Source organism: Gobio gobio (genome assembly GCF_949357685.1).
Source record: "Gobio gobio genome assembly, chromosome: 17".
In the NCBI taxonomy this organism is placed as follows: Eukaryota; Metazoa; Chordata; class Actinopteri; order Cypriniformes; family Gobionidae; genus Gobio; species Gobio gobio.
In genome coordinates, this window is record NC_137110.1 from 22288954 (window position 1) to 22314756 (window position 25803).

General features: G+C 37.3%; 4 protein-coding genes across 11 annotated transcripts in view; 1 reads left to right on the forward strand and 3 right to left on the reverse strand.

The window, feature by feature from the left end:
- lrrc7 (leucine rich repeat containing 7) overlaps positions 1–2796 on the forward strand; it is a 93258-nt gene extending 90462 nt beyond the window's left edge. For all 6 annotated transcript variants that reach the window (XM_079840591.1, XM_079840592.1, XM_079840596.1 and 3 more), the window contains one exon: positions 524–2796. In XM_079840591.1, the coding sequence (XP_079696717.1) occupies positions 524–631 (108 nt within the window). In that variant the 3' untranslated portion in view covers positions 632–2796. The remainder of the gene's footprint in view (positions 1–523) is intronic.
- Positions 676–10026, reverse strand: lrrc40 (leucine rich repeat containing 40). The gene is made up of 15 exons (XM_079840598.1): positions 9789–10026; positions 9303–9484; positions 8991–9064; positions 8775–8904; positions 6274–6397; positions 6046–6188; positions 5791–5963; positions 5503–5593; positions 5333–5378; positions 5122–5230; positions 4936–5043; positions 4739–4849; positions 3756–3833; positions 3476–3661; positions 676–3262 (listed from the first exon to the last, which is right to left on the reverse strand). Exons 1-15 carry the CDS (start codon positions 9931–9933, stop codon positions 3157–3159), a joined length of 1806 nt encoding a protein of 601 aa, XP_079696724.1. The 5' UTR covers positions 9934–10026; the 3' UTR covers positions 676–3156.
- A 1164-nt stretch (positions 10027–11190) lies between these two features.
- On the reverse strand, positions 11191–22402 carry meltf (melanotransferrin). Its single transcript, XM_079841436.1, has 16 exons — positions 22111–22402; positions 21797–21951; positions 21542–21641; positions 21060–21245; positions 20817–20967; positions 20639–20706; positions 20155–20339; positions 19870–20032; positions 19616–19767; positions 19394–19490; positions 18759–18953; positions 16738–16891; positions 16563–16630; positions 15705–15892; positions 15438–15630; positions 11191–12757 (listed from the first exon to the last, which is right to left on the reverse strand). The coding sequence occupies exons 1-16, from the start codon at positions 22157–22159 to the stop codon at positions 12690–12692; spliced, it is 2172 nt and encodes a 723-aa protein (XP_079697562.1). The 5' UTR covers positions 22160–22402; the 3' UTR covers positions 11191–12689.
- A 1097-nt stretch (positions 22403–23499) lies between these two features.
- dlg1a (discs large MAGUK scaffold protein 1a) overlaps positions 23500–25803 on the reverse strand; it is a 48443-nt gene continuing 46139 nt past the window's right edge. For all 3 annotated transcript variants that reach the window (XM_079841439.1, XM_079841438.1, XM_079841437.1), the window contains exon 16: positions 23500–25288. In XM_079841439.1, the coding sequence (XP_079697565.1) occupies positions 25182–25288 (107 nt within the window). In that variant the 3' untranslated portion in view covers positions 23500–25181. The remainder of the gene's footprint in view (positions 25289–25803) is intronic.

Consider the following 25803-nt stretch of genomic DNA (forward strand, 5'->3'; position numbering starts at 1 on the left):
TACATTTTATTTCTGAACAGTAACAAGAAACATACAGTAACAGTACAAAGAATGTTGTCTAAATTTCTATTCAGACAGTATCTGTCTGTATATTTTGAAAAATGCCTGGCATTGCTGCCGTTATCTATTCAGGGGCAATCCAGGCTCCGTGTGCCTAAATAACTGTAAGGGAAGTTATTGGGCTGTCTCTGGTTTTGTGTGTTGCTGTCAGTGTTGGCCACTAGAATCGTCTGCAGAAAGCAGCTCCTTCTCTTTCCACAGATGCAGAGAGTCTAAAGACCAGCTTCTTTCCACCTTCTCTCCTTTTACAGCATGATCTCCCGTGTGCATCTCTCTCTTTTCTCTCCCTCACAGTGTATATATCTCTTTATCCTCTTTGAGCTAGGCCTGTTCCCAGCCCTCCTGTGCTGCCGTGCCTGTTCCTGCCCCCCCTCCCTCCCTCCCTCTCTTCCTTCATCCCTCCTTTCCTCCCTGCCTCTCCCAGTTAATTTTGTTTACCATGTGCTTCATTCTTGCATTGCAGGCCAACGGACATAGTTTCTTACACATGGAGCATGAAACTGCAGTGTCTCTTCTGAAGAATTTCCCGAAAACTGTGGACTTGGTAATCTTAAGGGAGAGCACAATATAAATATTTTTATAGCTTAAAGACTTCTCACCCAGATGGAACACAGGAACTTGTACATCTTTTTATCTAGGAACAATTTTGCCAATTGCTGGACCAATGGCAAATTCCAGTGCCAAATGTACACTAGAGGACATATCTAATAACGTAACATATGGCTTACATATTCTACACGAACATACATTTGTTGAAATCTTTCGTTGATGTTGTTGATCCTTCTTTATCTCAGCCTGTGGCTGTAAGTGGGTGCATTTTTTTCCTGCTTATTTATATGGCGTATTATTTTGTACCTATTTTTCCTAGCAGCTTTTCAGTTTAATCTTGGAGCATGAAAGCACATCTGCTTTTAAGGACATTTACCCACCATAACACTGCCTCAACTTTGTAAATGCCTTGTGTAAATATATACATTTACAACTCAAATGTGATTAGAGCGTAGAATGTGAATGAAAGACACATTGATGATTTTCTAACACGCTGACGAGTTTTTGTAACAATTTACAAGAGATATCCTTCTCGTGAAAACGACAATTTAGGGAAAACAAAAAAAGCCCCCTTTTAACATTCTGTATTTGCACAAATCAAATGACAGAAAAGATTCCCCAAGCAATATTTCTTCTGTTTTTTTTTGTTGTTTTTTTTTGTGTGTGCACGTGTGTGGTTTTCCTGCAGCACCCTCTATTGGTATTCATGGATTTTTCCTAGCTCAGATCAGGGTGGGTCTAATTCATTCGCTAGGTAATGTGAATGTACATTTCCATGTTTTTTTTATTTGTTTGCTGCCAGGAAAATTCATGCACATGTGGCAGTTTATTGGCAACAGTTTTTTTTTTTTTATATAAAAATTTACTTTCATATCACATACTACAGTTTAAGTGGAAAAAGAAGGCAAAAAAAAGCTTAATTCCAGTTGCTTTGTTGTTGTTACGCTGCTTTTTTTTAAAAAATGGGACAACAAAGGGAATTCCTGTCATAATAAAACGGACTAGATACAGTGTACACATGTAAGGCTTTACTGATTAGAGCATGCTTTCACTCTTAAACTTGTTTTATTAGGATGCTTATTAGGGGTCTGTGTGTTTTGGACAAACTGTTTTAACATACCCATTGTCTTACATCTCTTTTGGCATTTTTTCCCCCTTTTAAATCAGTCTTCATTGTGACAAACAGTGCCATGATATCAGAGAAAATGTTTCAAATGTTGCAAAAAAAATGTAGCATTTAGAGAGAGAGAGAGAGAGAGAGAGTGAGTCTCGGACCGAAATGCACTCTGAAAGACCCCAACACAACACCCACCGCATTTAGCTTCAGAGAGAGATTGTTGAGTGATTATTACGGATGATGCAATTAATTGTTCAAATACTATTGTGAAAGAACATTTGATAATGATTATTTTTACTAAATGTTTTCAGATAATGGTTTCTAATATATTGATATTAGCTATGCTCAAATTGTTAAATTTTATAAAGAACACAAAACCAATGTATGGACAAGAGAGTTGGATTGTGAGGGAAGGAAACACTAGAAACAAATATGTACAATTCTTTCTAAAGTAATTGTGAATTTGTGTCATAAACATATATGTATATGAATATACAAATGGTCATTTTTGTATGTGTTTAAAGACCTATTGAATATAAAAGGTAATATATGGTACTATTCAGTCTAATTGCAGTATTGATGTAAATAACTATGAATGGAGACATTTAAATAATTTATTCCAATAGATTGTGAATGTACTTAAAGCTTTCTGCAGTATTAAGACTTACTGAACTTGAATGCCGTTTCATTTTTGTGCAAAATGTAATTATATCTAGAATAAATTATTCAATTTAGTTCAAAAGAATTAGTGACAATTTATCATATCATTTATTTGCACATGCAAGTTTACTCCTTCCAATTTTTTTCTGTATTACCGCAAATATGTAATTGATGACATATATTCTGTGTCTAGAATGCATTTTGCAGATGATATATGTACATATTTAAAATACATTTTAGTTACAAAAAATTAAAATAACAAATCTGTATAAAAAGGAGAAGAAAGTCCAATGCTGTTCAGCAAATATTGGAGCCATTTTCGGCTTTGGAGTACAGAATTTTTTCAGTATCTAAGAGGTGTTTTGAATAATGTATCTTTATTGTACAAATAATAAAAATGTCACTATTGTTACTACTGGTCAGTCTGTGGTCCTTTTATAAACGATAAAATACAATAACCAAACTTCATTTTCAGAATTTATTACTAGTGCTTTCTTAATGGAAAATGTAAACATTCACACTGAAAAGCAATTATAAAGTTTAAACTTGCACACACACATTTCATTACAAAGCATGCCGACAGTTTATTTATAAAAAATTATGTAATTGTAAAATCATTACAGAATTTTGTAATGTTATTTTTAAGGGTAGAGTGGCCGATAAGATAATTCATCATTCAAGATATTAATTTTTTTGCAAATAAAAGTGTTGTAATGTCACCAGAACTGATCATTTATCACCGATGGTTGAATTGACATCAAACGTGAAAATTATGTTGGAATACGACTTCGGAGATACTCAAGGACAGCATCTGTTCCTTTACTAAGGATGGCAGCTCTTGGATTACGGAAAGGGTTCCCATCAAGCATTAGAGCCCTAAAGACATAAGATAAATCATATGATCATTGAGCCTGTAAAGACCTTTGTCATGTTAATAGTAATCTGTTTTCCAGAGTTTTTGCCCAATTGGAAAGACTGAACTGACCAAATGTTTGTTCTCACTACCTCGTTTTCATTCATATAAAATATGTTGTCTAGCCAGACTAAAGTCCTCAGTTTCCTAGAATCAGAAGGAAACATCAACCTCACCTCAGACTGGTACAGTTGCCAAGTTCTGGTGGCACTTGTGTGATATCATTGTTGGACAGATCCAGAGTAGACAGCCTATTTAGGGTCTTCATTCGGACAGGATCAATGAATCCAACTTGATTGCTACTGATTAAAATGGTCTCAAGGGATGAGATGCGGTACAGCACATCTGGGAATGACTTAAACCTAAAGATAAATGTAAATGACGATTTAGACTACAACAAACAAGATATTATATATACAGTATTTATTTAGTAAGAGTGGTAATGGTAGAACTTGCCTATTAAAAGACAAAATAACACTCCGCAGCTTGGTTAAGCCTTCCAACTCCATTGGCAGTGAGATCAATAGATTGTTTCTAAAAAAAGAAAAAGAAAAATTGTTAGTTCAGTGCACATGGTAAGATGTCACTTAAGTGACATCAGAGCTCTTATTTAGTTTGTTCAGTAATATAATATCCGTTAAGTATGTATATTTATCATTACACAAAATACTCAGAGATTTGTCCTTTAAAACTCAGAACAATCTAGAATTTACCAGCCAGAATTTTCCTTTGCGCCATCTTAGAAATGCAACACTAATTGAAAGCAGTAAAAACCACTGAATTAGGAACATTTTATCTTGAAATTGGAGCCTTAAAGCCACACAATGTGTCATTTAGAGTTATTCAAAACAAAGGCGTAGCTTGATGACGCCTTGATTTTGCGGAGCTTTCATAATGCCGCAGATGACCGCTTACGCTTTTTCCAGTCATATGTAAGTGGGATATCATATTAGATACATTTGAATGGGTTGAAAGTTGTGTTATAATGCTACTCTGTGCGCTCGCTCTACTATGAGACACTTGTTGCACACTGCAGTAAACTAGATCGATATTAGGCATGGTAAAATATGAGACTCGCGGTAAACCAAGAAAACGAGATTTAAACAATAAGACTAACTGTTTTCTGTTGATGAATGTATCCAAACAGTTGCTCATCTGCCTAATAAAACACACAATATTAAAGCGGCTTTGGTGTTTCCTCAGAAACCGAGGGTAACGCAGATGTAATATCATTAATAGGCGACAGACAGACAGACACGGTCCATGTCCTGGTTAAAATTGCTTATTTCTCTGGATTTAAACATTCTTGGAAACATTTGGAATAATGCAAGTACACAAGTCTACAAAATATATAACAGTTCTAGTGGTTTTTGGATATTTTAATAAAAAAATCTTACATATTGAGCCTTTAAAAAGGCATAAAACTATTTAAGGAATACCTGAGATCTATATGTAGCAGCTGTTTCAGTTTGGAAAATTCCACTGGAATGGTTGTTAGCTTGTTAAACCCAAGATTAATGTCTGCCAGGGTGTCCTTTAACTCCATAATTCTACAGGAAATGAGAGAATATGTTTAACGGAACATTGTAAGTGTTCAGTAAATCTCTGAAATGGAATGGCCATGGGTGTACTGTACCTAGGAGGAACTGCCGTCAGCTGATTTTTGCTGAAGTTTATGTTGGCCACAGGACTGTCGTCAACTACGTCAAACACTTCATCGGGAATGAATCCCTCATGTTTCTCGCTAAGGAAAATGGAAAATCTTCAGTGTTAAATACACAAATTCCTGCTCTCAAAGTTGCTTATGAGGAATTTTTGTTACCTGTAGTCTAGTGTTTTCAGAGTTTTGATGGCATGTACATTGATTTTAGCTTGGCTTGGGAGAGTCATTGCCGTTTTGGTCTCTTCTTTCAAGCCCCCATCAGGTTGCTCTACATTTCAAACACACACAATGATGTTTTCATAACGAATAAATCGATGATCATTTAAAAATGATATTATATTCTACAAATCTAATTGGATGTTAGACATACCTTGTACTCGACTTCTGAGATATTTTAGGAGTTCACCAGTGCCTTTCTGCAAAGAAGATACTGTAACACTTTGATACATTTCAGACTTTTCCAGTGTTGCATCTGAGATTTATAAGAACTAAGCAGGACAGAAAAGCGGTTCACAGCTGTGTATTACGCTGAACACTCACAGTCAGAAGGTCTCTGCGGATTGTCCTCAGTGGATTGCCCTCCAAAGACAAAGACTTCAGCTGAGGTAACGCACCAAGTCCACATGGCAGACTGTTTCACAGAAGAGAGAGAGACTTTGTATGACTTTCTTTCTTCTGCAGAACACAACAGAAGATATTTTGAAAACTGTTGACCATTGACTTCAATTGTATGGAGAAAAATAATAAAAAGGCATAAGAGAACATTTTCAGTGGAATGTCATACAGAGCACAGTCTACAGTATACATGGAATAAGATGTGTCCAGCACCTGCTGATGTCATTGTTAGTAAGATCCAAGCGCTCCAGGCCTTGCAGTAGGGTTATTTCTTCAGGAAGGCTCTTCACCTTGTTATCTCTGAGCTCCAAGAAACTCAGAGAACTCAAGTGCTTCAAATGATCTGCCTCCAACACCTCAATCTGGTTGTTCCCACAAAAGAGTTCCTTTAAACATACAAACCGCCTTGTGTTAGTCTTTCTCTTTTAAGACAATCCGAATTCTTCCACATCAGTGGTTTTGGTTTACCTTGAGTGTTTTACAGCAGGGCAGTTCGGGAAGATACCGTAACTTGTTGTGTCTTAAGTAAAGCTGCTCGAGGGACTCCATCTGAGCCAGGACGGGAGGAATGCTCTCTATTTGATTCCGCGAACAGTCCAACATTCTCAGGTCTGTCAGGGTTAATAAAAGAAGGATGAGTTCACGGGTTAACCAATACACATGATTCACATCTAACATGCTGCTGTCAAAACATACTTTTCATTTCACTGATGGCAGGAGGGAGACTCTGGAGCTTGTTGCAGGACAAATTCAATTTCACAAGATTTTTCAGGTTTGCCAGGCTTTCTGGAACGTCCATTAGATGATTATTGGAGAGATCCTTTTAGAGGGAAGAGCAAGAAAGTATTCAATTGGAATACTGAAGTAGTTGATTTCTAATATATAACAAATGGATCATACTGCAGTGGATTATTTCTGATGGGGTCAAGATTTTTTTTAATACTTCTATTCAACCAGGACACATTCATTTCTCATGAAATCAAAAGTGATAGTAAATACATTTATATTGTTACAAAAGATTTACATTTCAAATAAATGCTTTTCTTTCTATTTATTAAACAGGGTTCCCACTCTTTCATGAACACCAGATTCAAGGACTTTTTAAAGCACCTTTTATTTTAAATCAAGCACAATAAAATACGATAAAGGTGGGTGTGTTAAGGCCAATTTATACTTCTGCGTCGAGTGCACGCAGAGGGTACGGCGTACCCTACGCATAGACGCGTTGGATACGCCGTACCCTACGCCGTAGCCTGACGCGCACCTCTCCAAAAATGTAACAACGCGTCAATTCTACGCGGACCGCAAGCGCTGTGATTGGTCTGCCAGAACCCTTCCCTCAGGTCAATAAATAAATAAAAAAATCTGCGATAGGAGTGTGTGTGTGTCCAGAAATTGGATGATAGTTCCTTATGTCTGCTATAACACACTATTTTGCAGTCCAGCGATTCTTTATGGTAGTAAATAAATACATAGATCCGCTGAATATAGTTTATTTATTTTCTCATTAAAACCAAAGATGTTAATCAGTAATTGTATATCAAGAACAGGGACACATTAGGGTATATTTCGTGAATGAAGTCTCCGCAACAACAATCGCTTGCTGAGCCACCGCTGCTGAAAACAGCGGCCACGAGCTCCGCATGGTTTCACAAATGCATTCCAGCGCCAGATCGCCTTATTTAACTTTACTAATCAACAAGAGATGCTTAATTTGTATTAGATACAACAACTCAAGCTGCAAGAAAAGCCGCTCTCTCACTGCTGCTGATATTCCGACATGAATGTACAGATTCTACACATCAAGCTGCTTCTTCTTCGGCTGTTGTCTTGATTACACCAACATGCCCGTGGACACTGCCTTCTAGTGTCTGCATGTGGAATTGCACATTGACGCAGACAACAGCGCAGAAGTATAAATGCTCACGACGGCGTCGGCTACGCGCGTAGCCTACGGCGTACACTACGGCGTACACTCGACGCAGAAGTATAAATGGGCCTTTACTGCCAATATATCAAATACCTACTGTACCTGTGTCTATCATTAATGCAGTAACGCTAAGGCATATACTGACAACTAAAATACAATTTCCAATGAGGAAAAATTTCCAATTTTACAAAATCCAATGAGGGAAGAGGCTGGTGTACAAGAGCGAGCGAGTTTTAACGAGAGATGCAGTTTGCAGCTCTCTTATTCCTGCTTTTAACATGATTTCAAACTAGTTTTAGTTTTCTTTTTTTTTAATCATTACTTAATTAAAACATCAAAATATAGAGATAATATGGTATACATGAATTTCCCAATTAAATGAAAAGATATGGACAAGTTAGTTGTTAGGCATTAAAAATATGCAAAATTATTTATTAAATCACCTGTACATGTACCTTTTTAAAAATCTTTTTGAAGGCTTTTAAGACCTGCACATATTATATTTAACATATATAATTGCTGCCGTAATTACGGCCCATTTCAAATGTTTACGTGCTTTTCTTCTTTTTTATTTTTTGAGCGGTGATGAAATATTGCTCTTGTAAATACTTGCCAGCATTTCAGTAATAAAAGTCTAGATCTTTTAAATGCGTCCAAATTACAGCAAAGCGCAACCGTACAGTGGCCTACAGTGTTCAAAAAGGATATAAACAGTGAATTTTGAAGTGATCTCATCTTGAAAACTCAGATGTGTCTGAAATTCAAGAACTTTCAAGTACTTTCAAGAAGCGTGGGAACCCTGATTAAAGAATCCTGCAAAACATGCAATTGCAAATTGGAAAAGCAAAATCTGCCATATGAAGTGTTTCATAAGCATCAAATCAGCATATTAGAAAGATTTCTGAAGGATCATGTGACACTTAAGACTGGAGTAATGGCTATTGAAAATTCATCTTTGAATCACAGAAATAAATTAAATTTTAGAATGTATTTAAATGTATTATTAGAATTATTATAAATTGTAAAAAAAAATATTTCACTGTATTACTTTTTTTCTGACCAAATAAATGCAGCATAACAGAGCATAGTCCTTGGTGAGCACAAGAGACTTCAAAAACATTTAAAACACCAAACCTGTTAGTGTACATCTATGTAAACTGAGAAATATTCATATTATTTGACGAACTGGCTTTTATGATGCTGTTGGAAGATTATATGCCATATACTGTAGTTTGTTGCTGGTCAAGACAAGAGATCGGTCACTTACAAAGTCATTTAAATTAACCAGCTGCCCCAAATCCAGAGGAATCTTTTTGATCAGATTCTGTTGCAGATGGAGACATTGCAGGTTTGTAAGCCTCCACAGACCCAAGGGTAATTCTGTCAGTTTATTGTGACTGCAGAGAGGACAGATATGGCATAAGGTCAACACTTTAAACAGGTTTATGAATGGCTTCATACACAGTGTTGCCTCAATCAGTACCTCAATATGAGCTTCTGTAGTTGCTCTAAATCTCCAATAGAATCTGGTAGTGAGCTTAGTTGATTGTCATGGACCTGGGAAAAAGCACATAATTTAAAATTAATTAAAATGTACACCCTCAAACTCCACAGAAAATTAAAATACTAAGATGTGACATTTTTAAATTTGGCACTCAAAAAAGTTATGCTGATATTTTGTCTCTATGTATATATGCCTTTAAATGTATTTATTTTATTCATAATACAAAATAAATAGAATAAAAAGTTGTCATACAGGGTTGTTTTTGAAATAATGATATACGCGGAAACCTACATCCAAGACAACAAGGGCAGGGAGGAGTTTGACGTCTTCAGAGAGGCACTGGAGTTTGTTGGAGGACAGCAGAAGTTTGGTCAAATCTGCCTGTTCCCACCACCGGTCTGCAGCTCCAAATGACAAGTTCTGCTGAGATTCCTGAGGGGTGTCTATATTCAACCTCCACACACTGTGAGGAACTGAACCCAAAGCACATTATGTAGAATCTTACACAAATTCACAATTTCAATCATGGTTTAACCAAATATACTATTGTTGCTACATCTGTTGTTTTTACTGTGTGTACTGCAAGTCATGTCAGACCTCATTCAAACTTTTTTGAACAGAAACTTGAACAACATTTTTATCCCCCAATGACATTAATGACAAATGTCACATTTGCAATACGGCATGTCGGCGCCAAAAAATGTTGGTTGCCATGGTGCTTTTTGTGAAGTTAGTGCACTAAAGTGCAATAGTCCTGTTCTTTTCCAGTACTGTTACCTTCAGTTAGACCGCGCCCGGATAGATTGAGTTGTCCGCTCTTTCTAGCAGCTTTCAGTAATCCAAATGGGACAGGACAGTCTTCTTTCTCCTGTCTGAATCCTGCTCTAGAGTCCACATGTGCTCCTCTTTTGAAACGAGACATGAATACGACGTTATGCGTTCAACACCTGTAAAACTGAATGAGGTTGTGGTGTTGTGAAGTAGTAAACTACGATAAACTAACATACCTAAACATGGCCTCCAATTTTTAAAATAAAAGTCCCAAAGAACTAAAGTTTTTTCCCCCCATAAAAATATAAAAAATAATTCATTGAAAAAAATACTGTTATTAAATATTAAAATATAATAACTATATTATAGAGATAAAATATCTAAAATATTTTCTACTAATATAAATAGTTCTAATTTAATAGAAACATTTTATGATTCGTTGACCCTTAGAGCTACAGAAATGATTACACCTTCAGCTCCAAATAGTTTTGTTCATTAAAAAAAGTTATTTTTTCTGTCTTTAATGTTACAAATGTATGCTGTTATAAGGCTTTATGGATGTATAGTGGTATCCAATATGGTATGATCAGCAGATGGTGCTAATTTATAAGTAAAAAAACAACAACGACAACAACAGATGTTATGCAGCCATTGAGATAATAACCACTCATCTACAATAAAGAGATGGATAGCTATACACGTGTGTGTGTGTGTGTGTGTGTGTGTGTGTGTGTGTGTGTGTGTGTGTGTGTGTGTGTGTGTGATTAATTATTATATTACCATTAATAATGTTACATTACTTAAATAAAATATAAATATTACAACACAGGCTCTTGACTGGAGTCTCAAAATCTTTATGAGGGTTAAAAAGATATTTACACCTTTACAACCCCAGCTAAAAAATATGATCCAAGAACATTTTGCAAACGTTCCCATTAAGTTATGAAAACGTTACTTCTGAATGCTCTCTGAATGATCAAAACATCCAGTTTTTAAATGTTTAAAACGTTATTGTTATACAAACATAGGAAACAGTAAAAACGTTGATTGGCCTAATTTGATAAGCAAAAAGTTAGTTCTAGTGGATTATACTAGATCTTAAGACACTGTGAATTATTAACATAATGGCTATGTTTATGCAACTGACCCCAGAAAACTTCCAAAAATGTTCCTTGTTAGTTGGCAACATCAGGAATTTCAGGAACATGTGTTGACTTACAATGTGACACCTAACTCTAGAAAGTGTCTCCTTCTAGTTTATTTTACAATATGACCTCTTCATAAACTTAACTGGAGAATAACAGATCTGGGCTAAAATTAAATCTTGGACATCATCTTCAAGTAACACAGGTCAATGAAAATACAATTTTGGGAAAAATAGTAGTGATAAACAACAACCCAATTTTTTATGATGCTTGTTTATTTAAAATAAGAGACAGTATGCAGTAATACTTGAGCAGACGCACTGGCCTGGCAACTAAATATTAGTTATATCTCAATCATTTCATTAAGAAATTGCAACCAAGAAAAAGCAGGCTAAACATTAATGCAAGACATTCGTGTGTCAGCACATATACACTGATATGGTATCTGAACAACATATAAAAATAAATCTCTCAAAGAGAAACGTCAAATTACAAAGCAAACAATTGAATACTATAATGAAACATACATCAAATGTGAAAAAGCAAGCTGGAGGGATCTATAATATATACAGTATATATAGTCCAGTGAGAAATGATACAAAATCTGCAGAGAGAGGCCCATCCATTGTGGGTTTTAAAAGACTCTTGTTAAGCCCCATTTGCTTGGAATTGAATTTCTGCTAACGTTTAATGAATAGTATTCATGGCTATTTATCTCACAGGGTAAGGTTCACCTAACTCAAATGATCTGCATGTATAATTTTTTCAGAATTTGCAATCAGTTACTATCACAAAGAAAGGCACGCAAATTGTCGCCTTTCTAATATACAGTTTGAGAACATTGTTTAGTAAATGGAATTTAACATTTGCATTGCAACAATACTAACAAAATGCAGAAACAAATGGTTTGTAATGTTGCAAGTTACAACAGAACAGACTGCACAGGCACTGGAAATATATATTTCTCCCCCGGATATGAAAGCATTACTGAGTGTATCAGAATTCAACAACTTATTTCAACTCAGTGACTAATTATCAGATTGGTTAAAAAAATTGTTTTGGATTTGATATGCATGAGCACAATATGCTGTTGATTTGAGAATGCAAAAGTAAGAAAAAACAAACACTGAAACCTCATTTTCTTCTGCTTTCAGTCTGGGGAGAATATGAGAGCAAAGGAACATTTTTAATCCATTCAGTAGTAAAACTCCAGTGCACGCTGCATTCAACGGCATGATAGTAGTTAAAAAAATTATCAAAGAGGAAAATGCTAGACACAGCATATTCCCTGATATGGCATGTGCCTTCAAGTAGTTCATTAACACAATAAAATGTGGTTTTAAAAGCTGCAATAAACATTGTGCAATAAATATGTAACAGGCAAAGCATATGCACTGATATGGCTATTGCCCTCATCGATTTCAGAGTAGAATAATACAAATGGCCATAATAATGAATCAGCTTTGCGTTGGGGTGGCGAACTCCGGTCCCACCCCTAAACTATAGGTTTAAACTCTAGAATTCGGCCAACTCGTTGTGGTTCCTATTTTTAGACGGTCCTCAAAATTTCCCCAGACCCACTCAGAAATCTTATCAACCGTACTATGTACCATTACAATCACAGATAAAATGCATTGCTATTGCTTAAGCATATTGTAGCTTTAAATTTGAACTTGAATCACCTATAGATATATTGGTACAGGTAAGGTCAGAATCAAGAAGAGATTAAGTTGCTGAAACCCTGCTGTGGCTGGCAGACCTGCTACAAAGCCAACAGAGACACCAGGGAGCTCACAATGGACATCAGCAATAGTGAGGATGAGGAAAACACTGCAAGAGAAGAGAAACCAATGCACACACAGTGGAAAAAGTTACTAAAAGAATCCAAGTATTATATTTAAAATTTAAGCAATAGAACACAAGAGGGAGTTAGCCTTGATGTTACTTGTTAACATTGATTTGATGTAAGAGGTTATTGTACTATAAAAACATCCTGTAAGTTTCAGAACTCCAAGCTGAAACCAAGTCCTGAAGACGACTCGTTTCAGATTTTGTCACATTATGATGTAATAGTGCGACCAAATATCACCTCTGCAGAATTAGATCAATGTCTACTTCATTAAATATTTGGCCCCACTCACTGGCGCATTAGTGAGAAGAGCGATACAGGATCACTGGACTAAAAATAACATTACCTTCCAAAGGATCCTAATGCTAGGAAAGTGGCTTCACGTTGTTTCTCTTAGTATTAAGAGAAAATAATCTTATTTAACCCCTAGGAGTCTGAGCTGTTTTGAGGCCCTTAAGAAGTTTTTTTCAGTTGCTTATTAACATATTAATGGCAAAAGTGTAATTACAATTCAGCACAAACTGGGCTACCATAATATGTGAGCAACATGTATGTACATGCTTGTATTTTGGAGAGAAACGTTTTTATGCATGGTTTTTGAAAATTTAAATTAAGGCCTCAAAACACACAATAGATATGTGTCCACAAGACTTTTGAAAGCGATCAAAGAACACTCCATTTAAAATCGATCAGTGACTGAGTTCAGGACTCTCACCAAAACTCCCATGCTGTCTACACTGCACCAATGTCTTATTTACATCGTATTTGCACTGTTAGTTATGATGAAAGCATTTGTGAGAGTGCAGAAATCGAGTTGCGATGACCACAATCCTCATTCCTCAACATTTCATACGACGGGAGTAGTTCCCCTTCGAGGGAACTCGAACTGCGTCATCGTGATGACACTTCGGGGAACGCCCCTCGCGTAAAGAATCAGACTAGATCGTGAATCAGAATCAGCCCAATCCGATTGGTGTTGCGTGATGACGTAGTATGTGACGGCATACCCGGAAGATACAAAGAGACGTCTGAACTTAACAGAGATAGCTTTTTTGCTCTTCAGCGTGAGCGCTCTGTTTGTTCAGTCTGAAGGTGAAGTGTTCTTACAGTGTGAGAGAAGTGTGTAAATATGGCGAGCGAGCGATTCAGGCTGTGTGTGCACCCGTGTCCGCGCTACATTACGGGCACGGACACACATCAGCTTTGAAGCGCGCCCAAGCCGCTCTCGAGGGGGCGGCCTGCGGTGATTGTGAACTGCTGCCGCTGAGGGTGCTGCACTCGCGGCTGGCCGTCTTTGAGGAGACCGGTCAGCCTCGTGAGCCCCGCGGTTCTGGGCCTGCGTCTGTTGAGGCAGCGCGGCGCCGTAGATCGTGGGGCTCACAGCGGTCTAGATCGTGGGGCTCACTCCTCCTCTGACGATTCCGATATCCTCCCGCCCCGTGTGGAAGCCCGCGATGCGGCTTCTTCCCACGGGGCGGAGGGTCCGGTTCTCAGGCTGTCTGACTCTGAGGAGTCAGACACTTTGAGGATCGAGGTGGACGATGTGGGGCTTTCGCCACCCCACACGCCCGCTATGGAGGAGCTTGTGGAGGTTTTAACCCACGCTGTGGCCAAGCTGAGTTTGGATTGGCCACAGGAAATAGTGGACATCCAGCCGCCATCTAAGCTGGATGAACGCTTTTTCAGGCGTCGGGTTCAGCCTCCACGGCGGGGCCTTCCTTTTTTCCCCGATCTGCATAACGAGTTGTGTAGATCGTGGGAAAAACCCTTCTCAGCCCGTTTATCAAATCCCCCAGTGCTCGAATTTTCTAATGTGCTGGGGACGGCTGAGTTGGGGTATGCAGCGTTGCCACAGGTTGAAGAGGCGGTTGCGGGCCAACTCTCGCCCGGGGCCGCTGCATCATTGAAGGCTCCGTCGCTGCCCACTAAACCTTGCCGTGATACGTCTAAGTTAGTCGGCAGGGCTTTTAGTGCGGCAGGTCGTGCTGCTGGTTGTCTGCACACCATGGCGGTCCTGCAGGCATACCAAGCCGACCTCCTCAAAGAGCTGGATGAGGGCGAGGGACCATCTCCGGATGACGTCACTGAGCTAAGGAAGGCAACAGATTTGTCTCTCCGCATTACCAAGGAGACGGCCCACGCTCTCTATAACGCAAAAACTATAATGTTGTTGCATGAACATTTTATTTTTTATATTCTATTTAGGGAATGTATTGTACTTTTTAATTTATTTTTATTTTACTATTAATGTTTTTTCATATTTTTTTATGAAAAGACTTTTCCTTTCTTTTCTTTATTCTTTAATGAAACATTAATATTATTATTATTTCCACTTCCTTTTTAATTTTATTTTATTGCATTTGGCAGACACTTATCCATAGTGAGTTAAATTTCACTCAAGTTACATTTAATCAGTTTGTGCATTCCCTGGGAATCAGACCCATGACCTTGGTGTGTTGTTAGCACCATGCTTTACTGTTTGAGCTACAGGAATGCTCAAGTATAGAATAGCATTGCACTTGTTTTTAAAGAATGCATTTTAATGAGATATTTTGTACATACAAATAACAAGAGACTAGTAGAGAGTAATAGAATTAAAGATAAAAAGAGAGAGAGACACACACACAGAACAAAATCTAGGCCTATACAGATTGGCAGTACCTGTTGATGCGGCTGAACACTCCATGGTTATAAGAGCATCCAGGTAGCTCTGGCCAAGCCACTCCTTATATGTCTTCTTCTCTCCAACACCAATTAAAGTGATAGTTGAGTCCTTGAAAATCAGGTCGGATCCCTCATAAACTTTGGAGTCAAACATCTTGAAGCCTGAGGCAGGATTAACTCCAAAGAAAGTCTGAAAGATGCAAACCAAAAAGTCACACCTTCATTTTCATATTACCCTGAAAAATGACATTTGGTGTGCACTACCTGAGCTTTATCCAGAAGTCCAAAGATGAGGTGGTGGTTGGTATCGGGTCTTATCATAACAGCGTGGGAAGGCACACGGGCCAGGTTGCACTTAGTGTATTGAGTGACTTCAGCACGAGACTCCTGAGAACAAAGCAGCTGAAAATCGTGGGACTCCAAGTTTACCGACCAAGAATCAGTATTGTTTCCTGGAAAATAAGAAGTCTCACATGAGAGAACTACTAGAGACTTTAACACACACAAAGTAATTGTCTGCTTGCTATTACATATTGAACGGTTCAGTTTATTGTCCTAAAAACCCAGATTTCTCTTTGGAATTTTCTAGCCTATAGGCTTAAATCAAAAACTATTCTTCTTATTGTTATTATTAAAGTTAGGGTTAAATTAGACAAGTTCCAACCATTCACATTTTTAAAAATCAGGTGATAATTAGCATTTTTTAAATTTCTTTACTCATCATCATCATTATTATTATTACTGTTGTTTAAATAATTCAACATGTATTAATAATTATAAACACATTTTCCTCTTCCCTTTTTAAATTCTATGCTTTTGGTTTTGCTATTGTCCTTTTTTGGTGTTTATTAATTTACTTTTTGTTATGCTTTCTTTTTTCTAAAACATTCTTTATATTCTAGCTTGTGAAGTAGATTTTATTAAATGTAAGGTGCTATAGAAAATAAAATGTATTATCTTTATTATTAAAGACTTTTCGAAAATTCCAGAGCGAGCCAATGGCAAATTAGCCTTCCAGCTAGGCCTACAAATTGATATCATGACTGAACTGCTCTTTAGAGATGTTTAAGTTTTTTCTTTTTACTTATTAAAACTAAAAGCAAGAGAACTTTTGAGCCTTACCATCTGTGTTCTGAAATACAGTGGTATGTTTGACAAAGGCCACATCACCATGATCTTCAACAAGGCACCTGGGAACATAATCAGAGGCCATGTTAAAATATTTAAAATATTTAGTTGTCATGCAGATTTATTAACACCAAATCTTTCGGATCTATTGTGCAGTAGAGCGGATTACCTAAAGGCTCCATCGTAACCATCGAATAAGTCCTTGCCTTTATCACACTTGTTCTGACCACTGGAGTCTCCAATGCACTGCTCACACAGATTACTGGGGAAATCTTTCTGATTGGCTCCAGGTACACAAGATGATTCAAAGAACTCCCCAGCAGCTAAAGGCAGATTCACACCCTCATCACACTGATCGTTTGGTATTCATACAGCAAACAACATATTCATATAGCAAACAACAAAATATAACAATTTCTAATTTAAATGAACGAATGAACAGTACTTTAGAGCATTTATTAATCTTAGGTCATGTAAATTGCAACATATACCAATACATTTTTACAATCAAAATGGGAATGACCCAGTAGAGGGCGATACTTCTTTTTTCCTTAAATATCTGTCACCTAACTTCCTCTTTGAGCACAAGGGCATGGTGGAAGTCATTAGAATGGTAGTTGAGGCCTAAGAGCAGTGATGGCCTTGGCTGGTGTATTTTGATACATGGACTGTGTGCGTGCATCAAGTTAACCACACACCTTGATCCACATGTTTGGCCATCAAATAAAAGCAACTAAAAGAACTTTGTGCATTCCCACAGTGATTGTTTTATTTAACCAGTTCTCAAGAAACTTCATAACATGTTTACATTAGTTAGTGCACAGTGAACTAACATGAACTATGGAGCCCCTAAAGCAGGTATTCTCAACCCTGGTCCTCGAGGGCCACTGTCCTGCAGAGTTGAGCTCCAACCCTAATCAAACACACCTAAACCAGCTAATTAAGCCTTTCAGAATTACTAGAAAGCTACAGGGAGGTGATTTTGATCAAGGTTGGACCTAAACTCTGCAGGACAGTGGCCCTCGAGGACCAGGGTTGAGAATGCCTGCCCTAAAGGGACATGGTAAAAAAAAAAAATATGTCAAAGCTTTTGTGTTCTCTCACAAATGTTTTGCGTTCCCCCAATAAACTTTGCAAATTGTCTTGGGGGAATGCAGAAGTTTTGCGAGGGAACGCAAAACATATGCGACAGAACACAAAAGCTTTGACATATTTTATTTATTTTTATTAATATTTAATTTAATTTAATGTATTTTTTCCTCCAATCTCATATTTTTTTTCCGTCACCGTGTCCCTAGGGGCTTTGTACATGATCAAGCAATGTAAAATACATTTGCTAACATTAACTAACATTAACAAAGATCAATAATGCTGTAAAAAAAATGTGTTGCTAATTTATGGTTAAATTTAGCTATTGCATTAACTAGCATTAACTAAGGAGACCTTATTGTAAAATGTTACCACAAAATGCATTATTTACAAATTACGCGCAAAAGATTTGCAAAATATGCTGTATTTTTGTAATTAGAATAAATGTAAGCATAATAAAAATATAAGTATTCTTTTAAAAAAATATTTGAAATAATGCAAATAGATGACAAACAAACGCATAGATTAAAAGCCTTGGATAGTTACAGTAGGTCTGCTTACAGTAGGTCTGTATTTAACAGTTTATAAGTTTTCGTAAAAAAAAAAAAAAATCCTTATGGAGAAAGCGGAATACTATAAAAGAGTTTAAGTTATGACTTTTTCCACTTGATTTAGCCTTTTTACTTTTGTATCAAATACGATGTGATTTTCATTGATCGAGATCTGACAGTAACAGCACATTTTTCATCTTGGGCGAGCGATTCATGGTCAGCTTTCCCCGCGCATTAAATCCCCCATATGCCAGCAAACCTTTGAGAACGCGCGACAGTGATGACGATACATAAGAACAGAGCGTACCTGGAACTATCAAGTGAGAGGCAGATATGAAGAAAATGACTGTTGTTTAAATAAATGATGGACAGTTACATAAGTATTACTAACCTTTTATCATGTAAGCCTTATGGTACACCTCAAGGGATTTTATTATTTTTTAGTGTTAATACTAATCAGCGAGTCCACGAATGGCTTGGGTATGCAGAGCATATATGCATATATGGACCGCACGCCCCTGGTATACAGTAAGTCCCCTACATGTCCTACCTTGGGGCACTTGGCATGTCTGCGGTCTGATGATGCCTTTTTCTATTAGCAGACCTATGGGAATGGTCCAGCCTGCAGTCCTGCCATAACCTGTGTGACAAGAGCGCTTGCTCTTGAGGTCACTCAATCTCTGGATGTTTCTGTTGCTCTTCCTCAGCACAGCCACAGCATAATAAATGCTTCCGTCAGTGTCTCCTAAGACAGAGAATCACAGTGGCTTGTGAAAATGAATCATCAGTTATGAATAAAACAAGCGCTGCTGAAAATCTTTCCCAAACACAAAATAGTTACCCAGTGAAGAAGTTTTATTTATATAGCGCCTTTCCGTAGCTCAAGGTCTCTTTACATTGTACATTACAATACATTTGCACACCCACATACACATTGTAAGCACATACTGTATGCCACATTATCCAAAATACATATTAAATAGATATGTTTTTAGCTGGGTCTTGAAGGTAGACAAAAAATCTATATTAAATTAGGAGCATTAACACTAAATGACCTTCCACTTATAGTGGACAACCGAGCACATTTTGTTTACTTTGTACTATATTCAAGTAATTTCGTATAAAAAAAGTATATGGAAGCATATGAAGCTGGTTAATTCAAAGTACACAGTGTATGGCACTAACCTGTGTAGCTCTCCCCAACAGCAGGTATCAAACCAAAACTCTTCCCTGCTGTGTAGATGTAGCCTCCATCAAGAGTGATGGCATCTGCTTCCTTGTTCTGGAGCAAGAGAGTTTCATTCAAATAGAGCACAATTTTTCAGGAAGGGGATTTTTAGTTTCAGAACTTGACTATTGTGTATGGATGAGATGGTTTGGTATTTAAATGACTGTCGATTGGCATACTTGTATTTTCTTCAAACAGTCCTCCACAGATGCGCCGTAGACACACTGAATATCAGGAACCAAATTTTTGCTTTTGAAAGCAACAGCCATGTCTGCACATTTTTGCTGCTCTCCATAAGACAGGACACACCATCGAAGTTGAGAGGGGACCTCTATATATCACACAAACACAGAAACCACAAATGTAAGCACAATATATTCAAGAAAGAAATTAGATATGCTTTATTCTTTGATGAAGATGCGAAGATTCATACCTGACATTGAGCAGTCCATAGCTCTCAGTATGTGATAGTATCGGCCCATCCATTCAATATAGTTTTCATTCCCAGCTTGGATAAATGTGGTTGAAGCGTCGCTGAACAACAAGTTCTGCCCATTAAAGTCTGCTGAGGAGAACACGGAGAACCCAGACTTTTGCTGAAGAGAAACACACAAACACGTTCAAATGAAACAGTAAGTTGCACAACAAAATAACATGTACATTTTTGTATTTACTCCTAATGAGGTGGAAATCCTTCAATATCACTAAAGGATCATACCAGTCCCTCACGTAACATGTTGTAAACCACCGAACTGCTGATGTCGGTGTGGACAACAACCCCCCTCGATGGCACTCGAGCCAGATGGCATTTCTCATAATCACTGACTGGACTGCGTGTGCCGTCTCGACACAGGAGCTGATAGTCCTCAGAGGTCAGGCTTTGAGCCCATGATTCCCCCTGACCTGAGACACAACATTTAAAGATTATTAACTTCATATACAGATCACAGTCTATCACTTCTCCAACTCTACTGTCCACACTTCCTGTAAAATCACTGTGTATACTTCTTATTGATCATATGTTTTTACTTGAAGGCCACTGTCTAACACAATATTCTGAGGCCCCCTACTTACTATATTAACAGAACTATAATGTATTCATGTTAACTAATGGAATCTTATTTTATATACATTTTTTTAAAAATATATATATAATTCTGTGGCCCCCTTGTTGAGAAGCACGGACTGGTCTACACATTTACCATCAGTATTTTCGCCTACAGTGGTGTGCTTTACAAAGGCGACATCACCTGCATTCTCAACCAAGCACCTGTGAAGCCCAAAACACCAGTTAACTGACATAATGAGAATATTCATCACTATCAAAGCTGTAACTGCACCAAATTTCGGTGTAGTATGATATAACAAAGAACATGGTACCTGAATGCTCCGTTGTATGCATAGTATTGCTCCTTAATGCTTTCGTCACACTTAAAATTTCCTGATTTATCACCCACACAGAGCTGACACAGGGATTCAGGGTCGTCTTTAGCCCCCGGGATACAACTGGCCTCAAAGAAGTCAGCAACTCCTAAAAAGCCAAGATAAGCCACAAGATACTTTTCCATCTGAAAAAGGCAATCGGACCATTTTTGATGCGCTGCACCAAAAGTAACGGAGTACCTTGAGGGATGTCACAGCCCATGACAGACATCATTCCAGTGTCAATCAAATACCCTAGAGGGATGTTCCAGCCAGCGGTGCGGTTCTTGCCGGTGTGACAAGACTTTTTCCCCTTTAGACTGTTGATGTTGATGGCTGAATTTGTCTTTTTAACCACAGCAACACCATAGTAAGTTATTCCTTTCCCTATGCCCATTAAGAGAATAATATTTTTTTTTATGACTTTATGTTAGTCAAAGTTACATTTTATATCAACACAACAATGGATGGTCCATAACATACTTGTATTACAATGTACTTTTATAATATTTTAATTATAATAAAGTAATCAAACACAGACACAGGAATCATCTGTTAATAATCAACCTTGCCTCTGACTTTTAATTATGTCCTTAATCACTGTCTTTCCATTTCAACAGAGTTCACTGGTACAACTTGTATAATCTGGTGTCTAAAGTCTGGTATCTTGAAAATAATCATACCATCTGCTCCAGATTCTCCAGCAGCAATTTTGAAGCTGGCTTGCTTGCCAATGTTGTATATGTCTGTAACACTGGCTGAAAAGGCATCAACTTCTTTTTTCTGTCAATACAATATTAATCACAATTGCAACTTAATCATTTGAAAGGATTTTACGTTGTAAATGATAATAATTTCAGAACTTCTGCAAGTAAAATTAACAGACAAAGCACTACACACTTTCAATGCAATCTGAGCAGACAGACAGACGGACTTACAGTGAGTTTTTGAGAACATTCTGCTATAGATGAGCCGCGGACGCACTGTATCGCTGGTTGAATTGAAGCACTGGTGAAGGCCTGAGACATGGCTTTACATTTGGATTCCTCCGCGTCGGAAATAGTGCACCACTTTATCGAACTCTGCCCTGACACTGCACGAAGTTATCATTATTATTATTTTTTCCAAAAGGATGTGATTTCCTTAACTGCTATATTGAACACATTATATCTTACATAAGCTATAAAAATGAACCACACTGGAAGGAAAATCTGTTTTTTTCCTCTTCATATTAAGTTAAAATGTTTCTTACCGTAATGCGTGACTACAAGCAGAACGCTTAGAAAAGCCCAGGTATCCATCTCTGACTGGAGCTAGAGTGCGCAGATGTTAGTGTTACTTACTGTCGCTTTATATCGGAGAGTCTGTTGCAAAGTCCAAAACACGACTCCCCTTCGACATAACTAAGCAGGATATGGTACCTTATCATAAAAGATATACCTCTACGGGCAGACAAATTCGAAATTTATAGACGATAACGTGACTAGACATACTGAGGACTCAAAACGACACGTCCCAGGGACGGGCGGAGGTCCAAGGTGCACACAGAGGGGTCTTTCATTCTTGGAAACTCCACCTTTTTCCATAAGAGAATGAAAAAAAAATGCTCTGAAACAAGGGCAGTGTCATATAAACCCAGGTAAAATAACCTTTAACCTTGAAAAAATTACTATTTCATAAACGAGCAACTGACGGCAAGTTTAGATAGGCCTATTTTGTTCAAACTGAAGACAAAGTGTTTGGACACTTTCTGGTTGCTAAATTTAATAATTTAATCTAAATCGTCTGAAATTGTGCGAACATAATAGGCTATACTTTCTCAAAAAGGCTATATGAACAATACACACTTCTTCAATTAACTTAATTGTTAAAATGCATCCGAGACGCAATCACTTTGATTTTGGCTGACTTGGCCAGGCTTTTGCATCCGTTTGAATAATAAAGCAAATTTTACTGTCACAATAAAGTGTCCACCATTACACAAATCAGCTCAGCTATTGCCAAGGGATATATGGCAATAGTGAATTATGAGTTTGTGACCGTGCTTAAATGTTTTACAACAGGAAGGATGCTTAACGACGACATAGCACACCAATACAAAAATAAGGCACAGTTTATTGTGGCTGTGTTTTAACTGATCTCCAAGACTTCAAGAATATTGCTTAAGTGATAGTATTACAATTCTGTCATTATTTCCTCACTCTCCCAAAACTGTATGTGGAACTGTATTTCTTATGTGGAATGCAAAATAAGATATTTTGAAGAATGTTGGTAACCAACCTGTCTTGTTTACTATTGACTTCCATTGTACGGAGAGAAAGAAAACAAAACAAAAAAACACTTGAGACATTTCTCAAAATATCTCCTTTTTTGTCCACACAATAAAGAAAACCATACAGGTTTGTAACGACATGAAGATGAGTAAATGATGACAGTTTTATTTCATTTTAGGTGAAATATCACTTTAAGAAAAACTCAGGATATAACAGTCCAAAAGATAAAGCCTTTGTAACAATTATTTATTATTCGCATGAAATGAAGACCATTATGCCCTCTAATGCTTTTGGCAAACTTTAAAGAAGTGAATTAGCCTACTATATTTTATATCTCTATAAAAACAAAAAACAATCAAAACACTGGATATGAGAAAAAAGTTTTTATTAGCTGTTCTCCTCTTTGACAAATGGAATGAATCAAGTTGGCAGATTATGTACATTATCTAGTCATAAAAGTGTGTTAGAAAGCCATGAAGACAAGTTAGAGAAGCAATCTTTTAGAAAACAATCATCTCCGAGTAACTCAAGAATGAAAAGGGGATGCTGTCAGCGCGCCCCCTGGTGGAGAGTTAAAGGCTTGTGTTAGAGAGTGGCAAAGCAAATCTCTCTTCAGCTATGGGCAATCGACAAGTTCACATACATGGAGGCAAGAATCTCCAAGCCTCGAACGTTTACAGCTCATGCTAACTCTGACATTTTCACAATCCCAGGTGAAAACAGAAAGAGAAGCCCTCTCCTCCGCTTCTCACTCATATTTAATGTGTCAAAGACTATTGCTTTTAGAAATCATGCAAGTCACATGAAAAAGTAAACATGACATAACTACATAGGAGAGAGAGCTGAAGACTACAAACTGCCAACTTGAGTTTTTTTCATATTGTTTGAGCAGATGCAAATGGAACACCACCATTCAGCCCAGGTGTCCTGTGAGTCAGTGTTGTTTTTGCATAAGAACAAACCATAAACAACTAAAGTGATGGAGGTAAAAGTAAATGAAAATAGATATATTTATATTTATTTTTATATACATACACGCATAATTATATGAGTGCATGTTTGACATTATAAAGAAAATAATTCCCATAGGTATAGAGTTGAATTAAAGCTCAATATAGACTTTTATTATAACAAAATAGGCAGTATACTGAGGGATTGAATATACATTACAATTTATACTCTCTTATTTGCATTGCTGTTTCTTGAAGTAAGAATATGTCATCACCTGGATTTGAAAGATAATCGTAAGCCTGTCCTTTCTTCACCTCAACTATAAGCTACTCCCATATGCACCTTGATTAAAATGTACACAGATTGTTAAGACAAATAGACATTTAATATAAAAAGAAGAACTTTTGTGCCAAATGTTTTTGTCCTCTTTGTGCACTTGTGACAAAACTGATCAGCTGTGTAAGGTGAGCGGGCTGCTTGATTTTACAAGATAAACGAGAGAAAACAAAAATAATATGACGGCTGCAGTTCACATAGCTCAAATCTGTCTGACAAAAACATAAGTTAACTGAAAAAGAATAATCCAAAACATGCTCTTAATGCAAAAAACGTGCAAAGTGTTGCTTTATGTCTTTTCAGAGACGGACATGAAAGCTTTAACTTCTGATCATATTTGGGAGAGAAAAAAAGAACAAACCAAAATGTATATAATGCATTAACTCATTGGTTTTCCTTCGAGAAAGTCACCTCCCTTAAACATTAAGGAATCTGTACCGTATAATCTGTCCAGTAAGTCGCCGTTCAGGCATGTCTCCTCCCACCGGAGGATGAAATGCAAAGATTGGGATGCGAGTTCTAGACAGCAGTTTCAATGAGAGGCATGAGAGAGAGTGAGAGAGAAAGAAAGAGAGAGAGAGGTGGCTCGTAAGACCACCATGACCCCGAGCCAATCCAAAGAAAACGGGTTTCCTATCCTCAGGGGTCAGAAAGCCAATGTCAGCAGCAGGCCAGGTTAGTATAAAAAAAAGAAAACGGAAAATAAAAAAAATAAAAATAAAAATGTTAAAAGAAGAATAAGGTTTATTCATCTCCAGCCGTCTCACAATTTCTCTTTGACTGGTACCCAGATGAACGGCCCAGACTGCTCCTCGATGATCTGCTTAACCTGGTTGTAGATCTCTTCTAATGTGTCCCCTTGTACAATGGCTGCAAGAAAGAGAAGACCAACATTGATGAGAATAATACATCTCCTCACTCAGTGGAAAAATATGAAAGGAAATGTGGGACATAATGATGTGCCACTGTTACCAAATGCTGTCACTCCCTTTAGTAGAAAAGTTTTTGCCACACTTGCCAATGGCCAGTGACTTGAGAAAATGTACTGGCCAAAAATATTTTTTAATCAGCCATGACACCAAAATTTTAGATACTAGTAAAATTCACAATCCTCTATATACCAATTTCGATACCACGGCTAAAACTACCAGCTTAACCAATATAAATTGAATAGCCTATTTCTAATGAAATTACTGGATTAGACCCACAAAAATGGGACTGAAGTAAATGTGACGTGCAATTAAAACTGCATGGGAAGAAATTAGTTAAGCAGCCGTTGCTACATTTCATGTCTATGGTGTTACAGCAATATAAAAAAATCTAAAATCTTCTGTGCAAGCACGAATACAACAAAACGTTTTTCTCTCTTGCTAAACGTTATTTGC

Excerpts from the sequence above, each read along its gene's own strand:
- lrrc40 (XM_079840598.1), bottom strand. The coding sequence starts at position 9,933 with ATGTCTCGTTTCAAAAGAGGAGCACATGTGGACTCTAGAGCAGGATTC. Across the intron at positions 9,485-9,788 it reads CGGGCGCGGTCTAACTGAAG|TTCCTCACAGTGTGTGGAGG; the intron begins GTAACAGTACTG and ends CTTTGGGTTCAG. Across the intron at positions 5,594-5,790 it reads ACTAACAATGACATCAGCAG|TCTGCCATGTGGACTTGGTG; the intron begins GTGCTGGACACA and ends TCTGTGAAACAG.
- meltf (XM_079841436.1), bottom strand. The coding sequence starts at position 22,159 with ATGGATACCTGGGCTTTTCTAAGCGTTCTGCTTGTAGTCACGCATTAC. Across the intron at positions 19,768-19,869 it reads TATGGACTGCTCAATGTCAG|AGGTCCCCTCTCAACTTCGA; the intron begins GTATGAATCTTC and ends TGTGATATATAG. Across the intron at positions 12,758-15,437 it reads GTGTTCAGCCGCATCAACAG|TGTTTTCCTCATCCTCACTA; the intron begins GTACTGCCAATC and ends CTTCTCTTGCAG.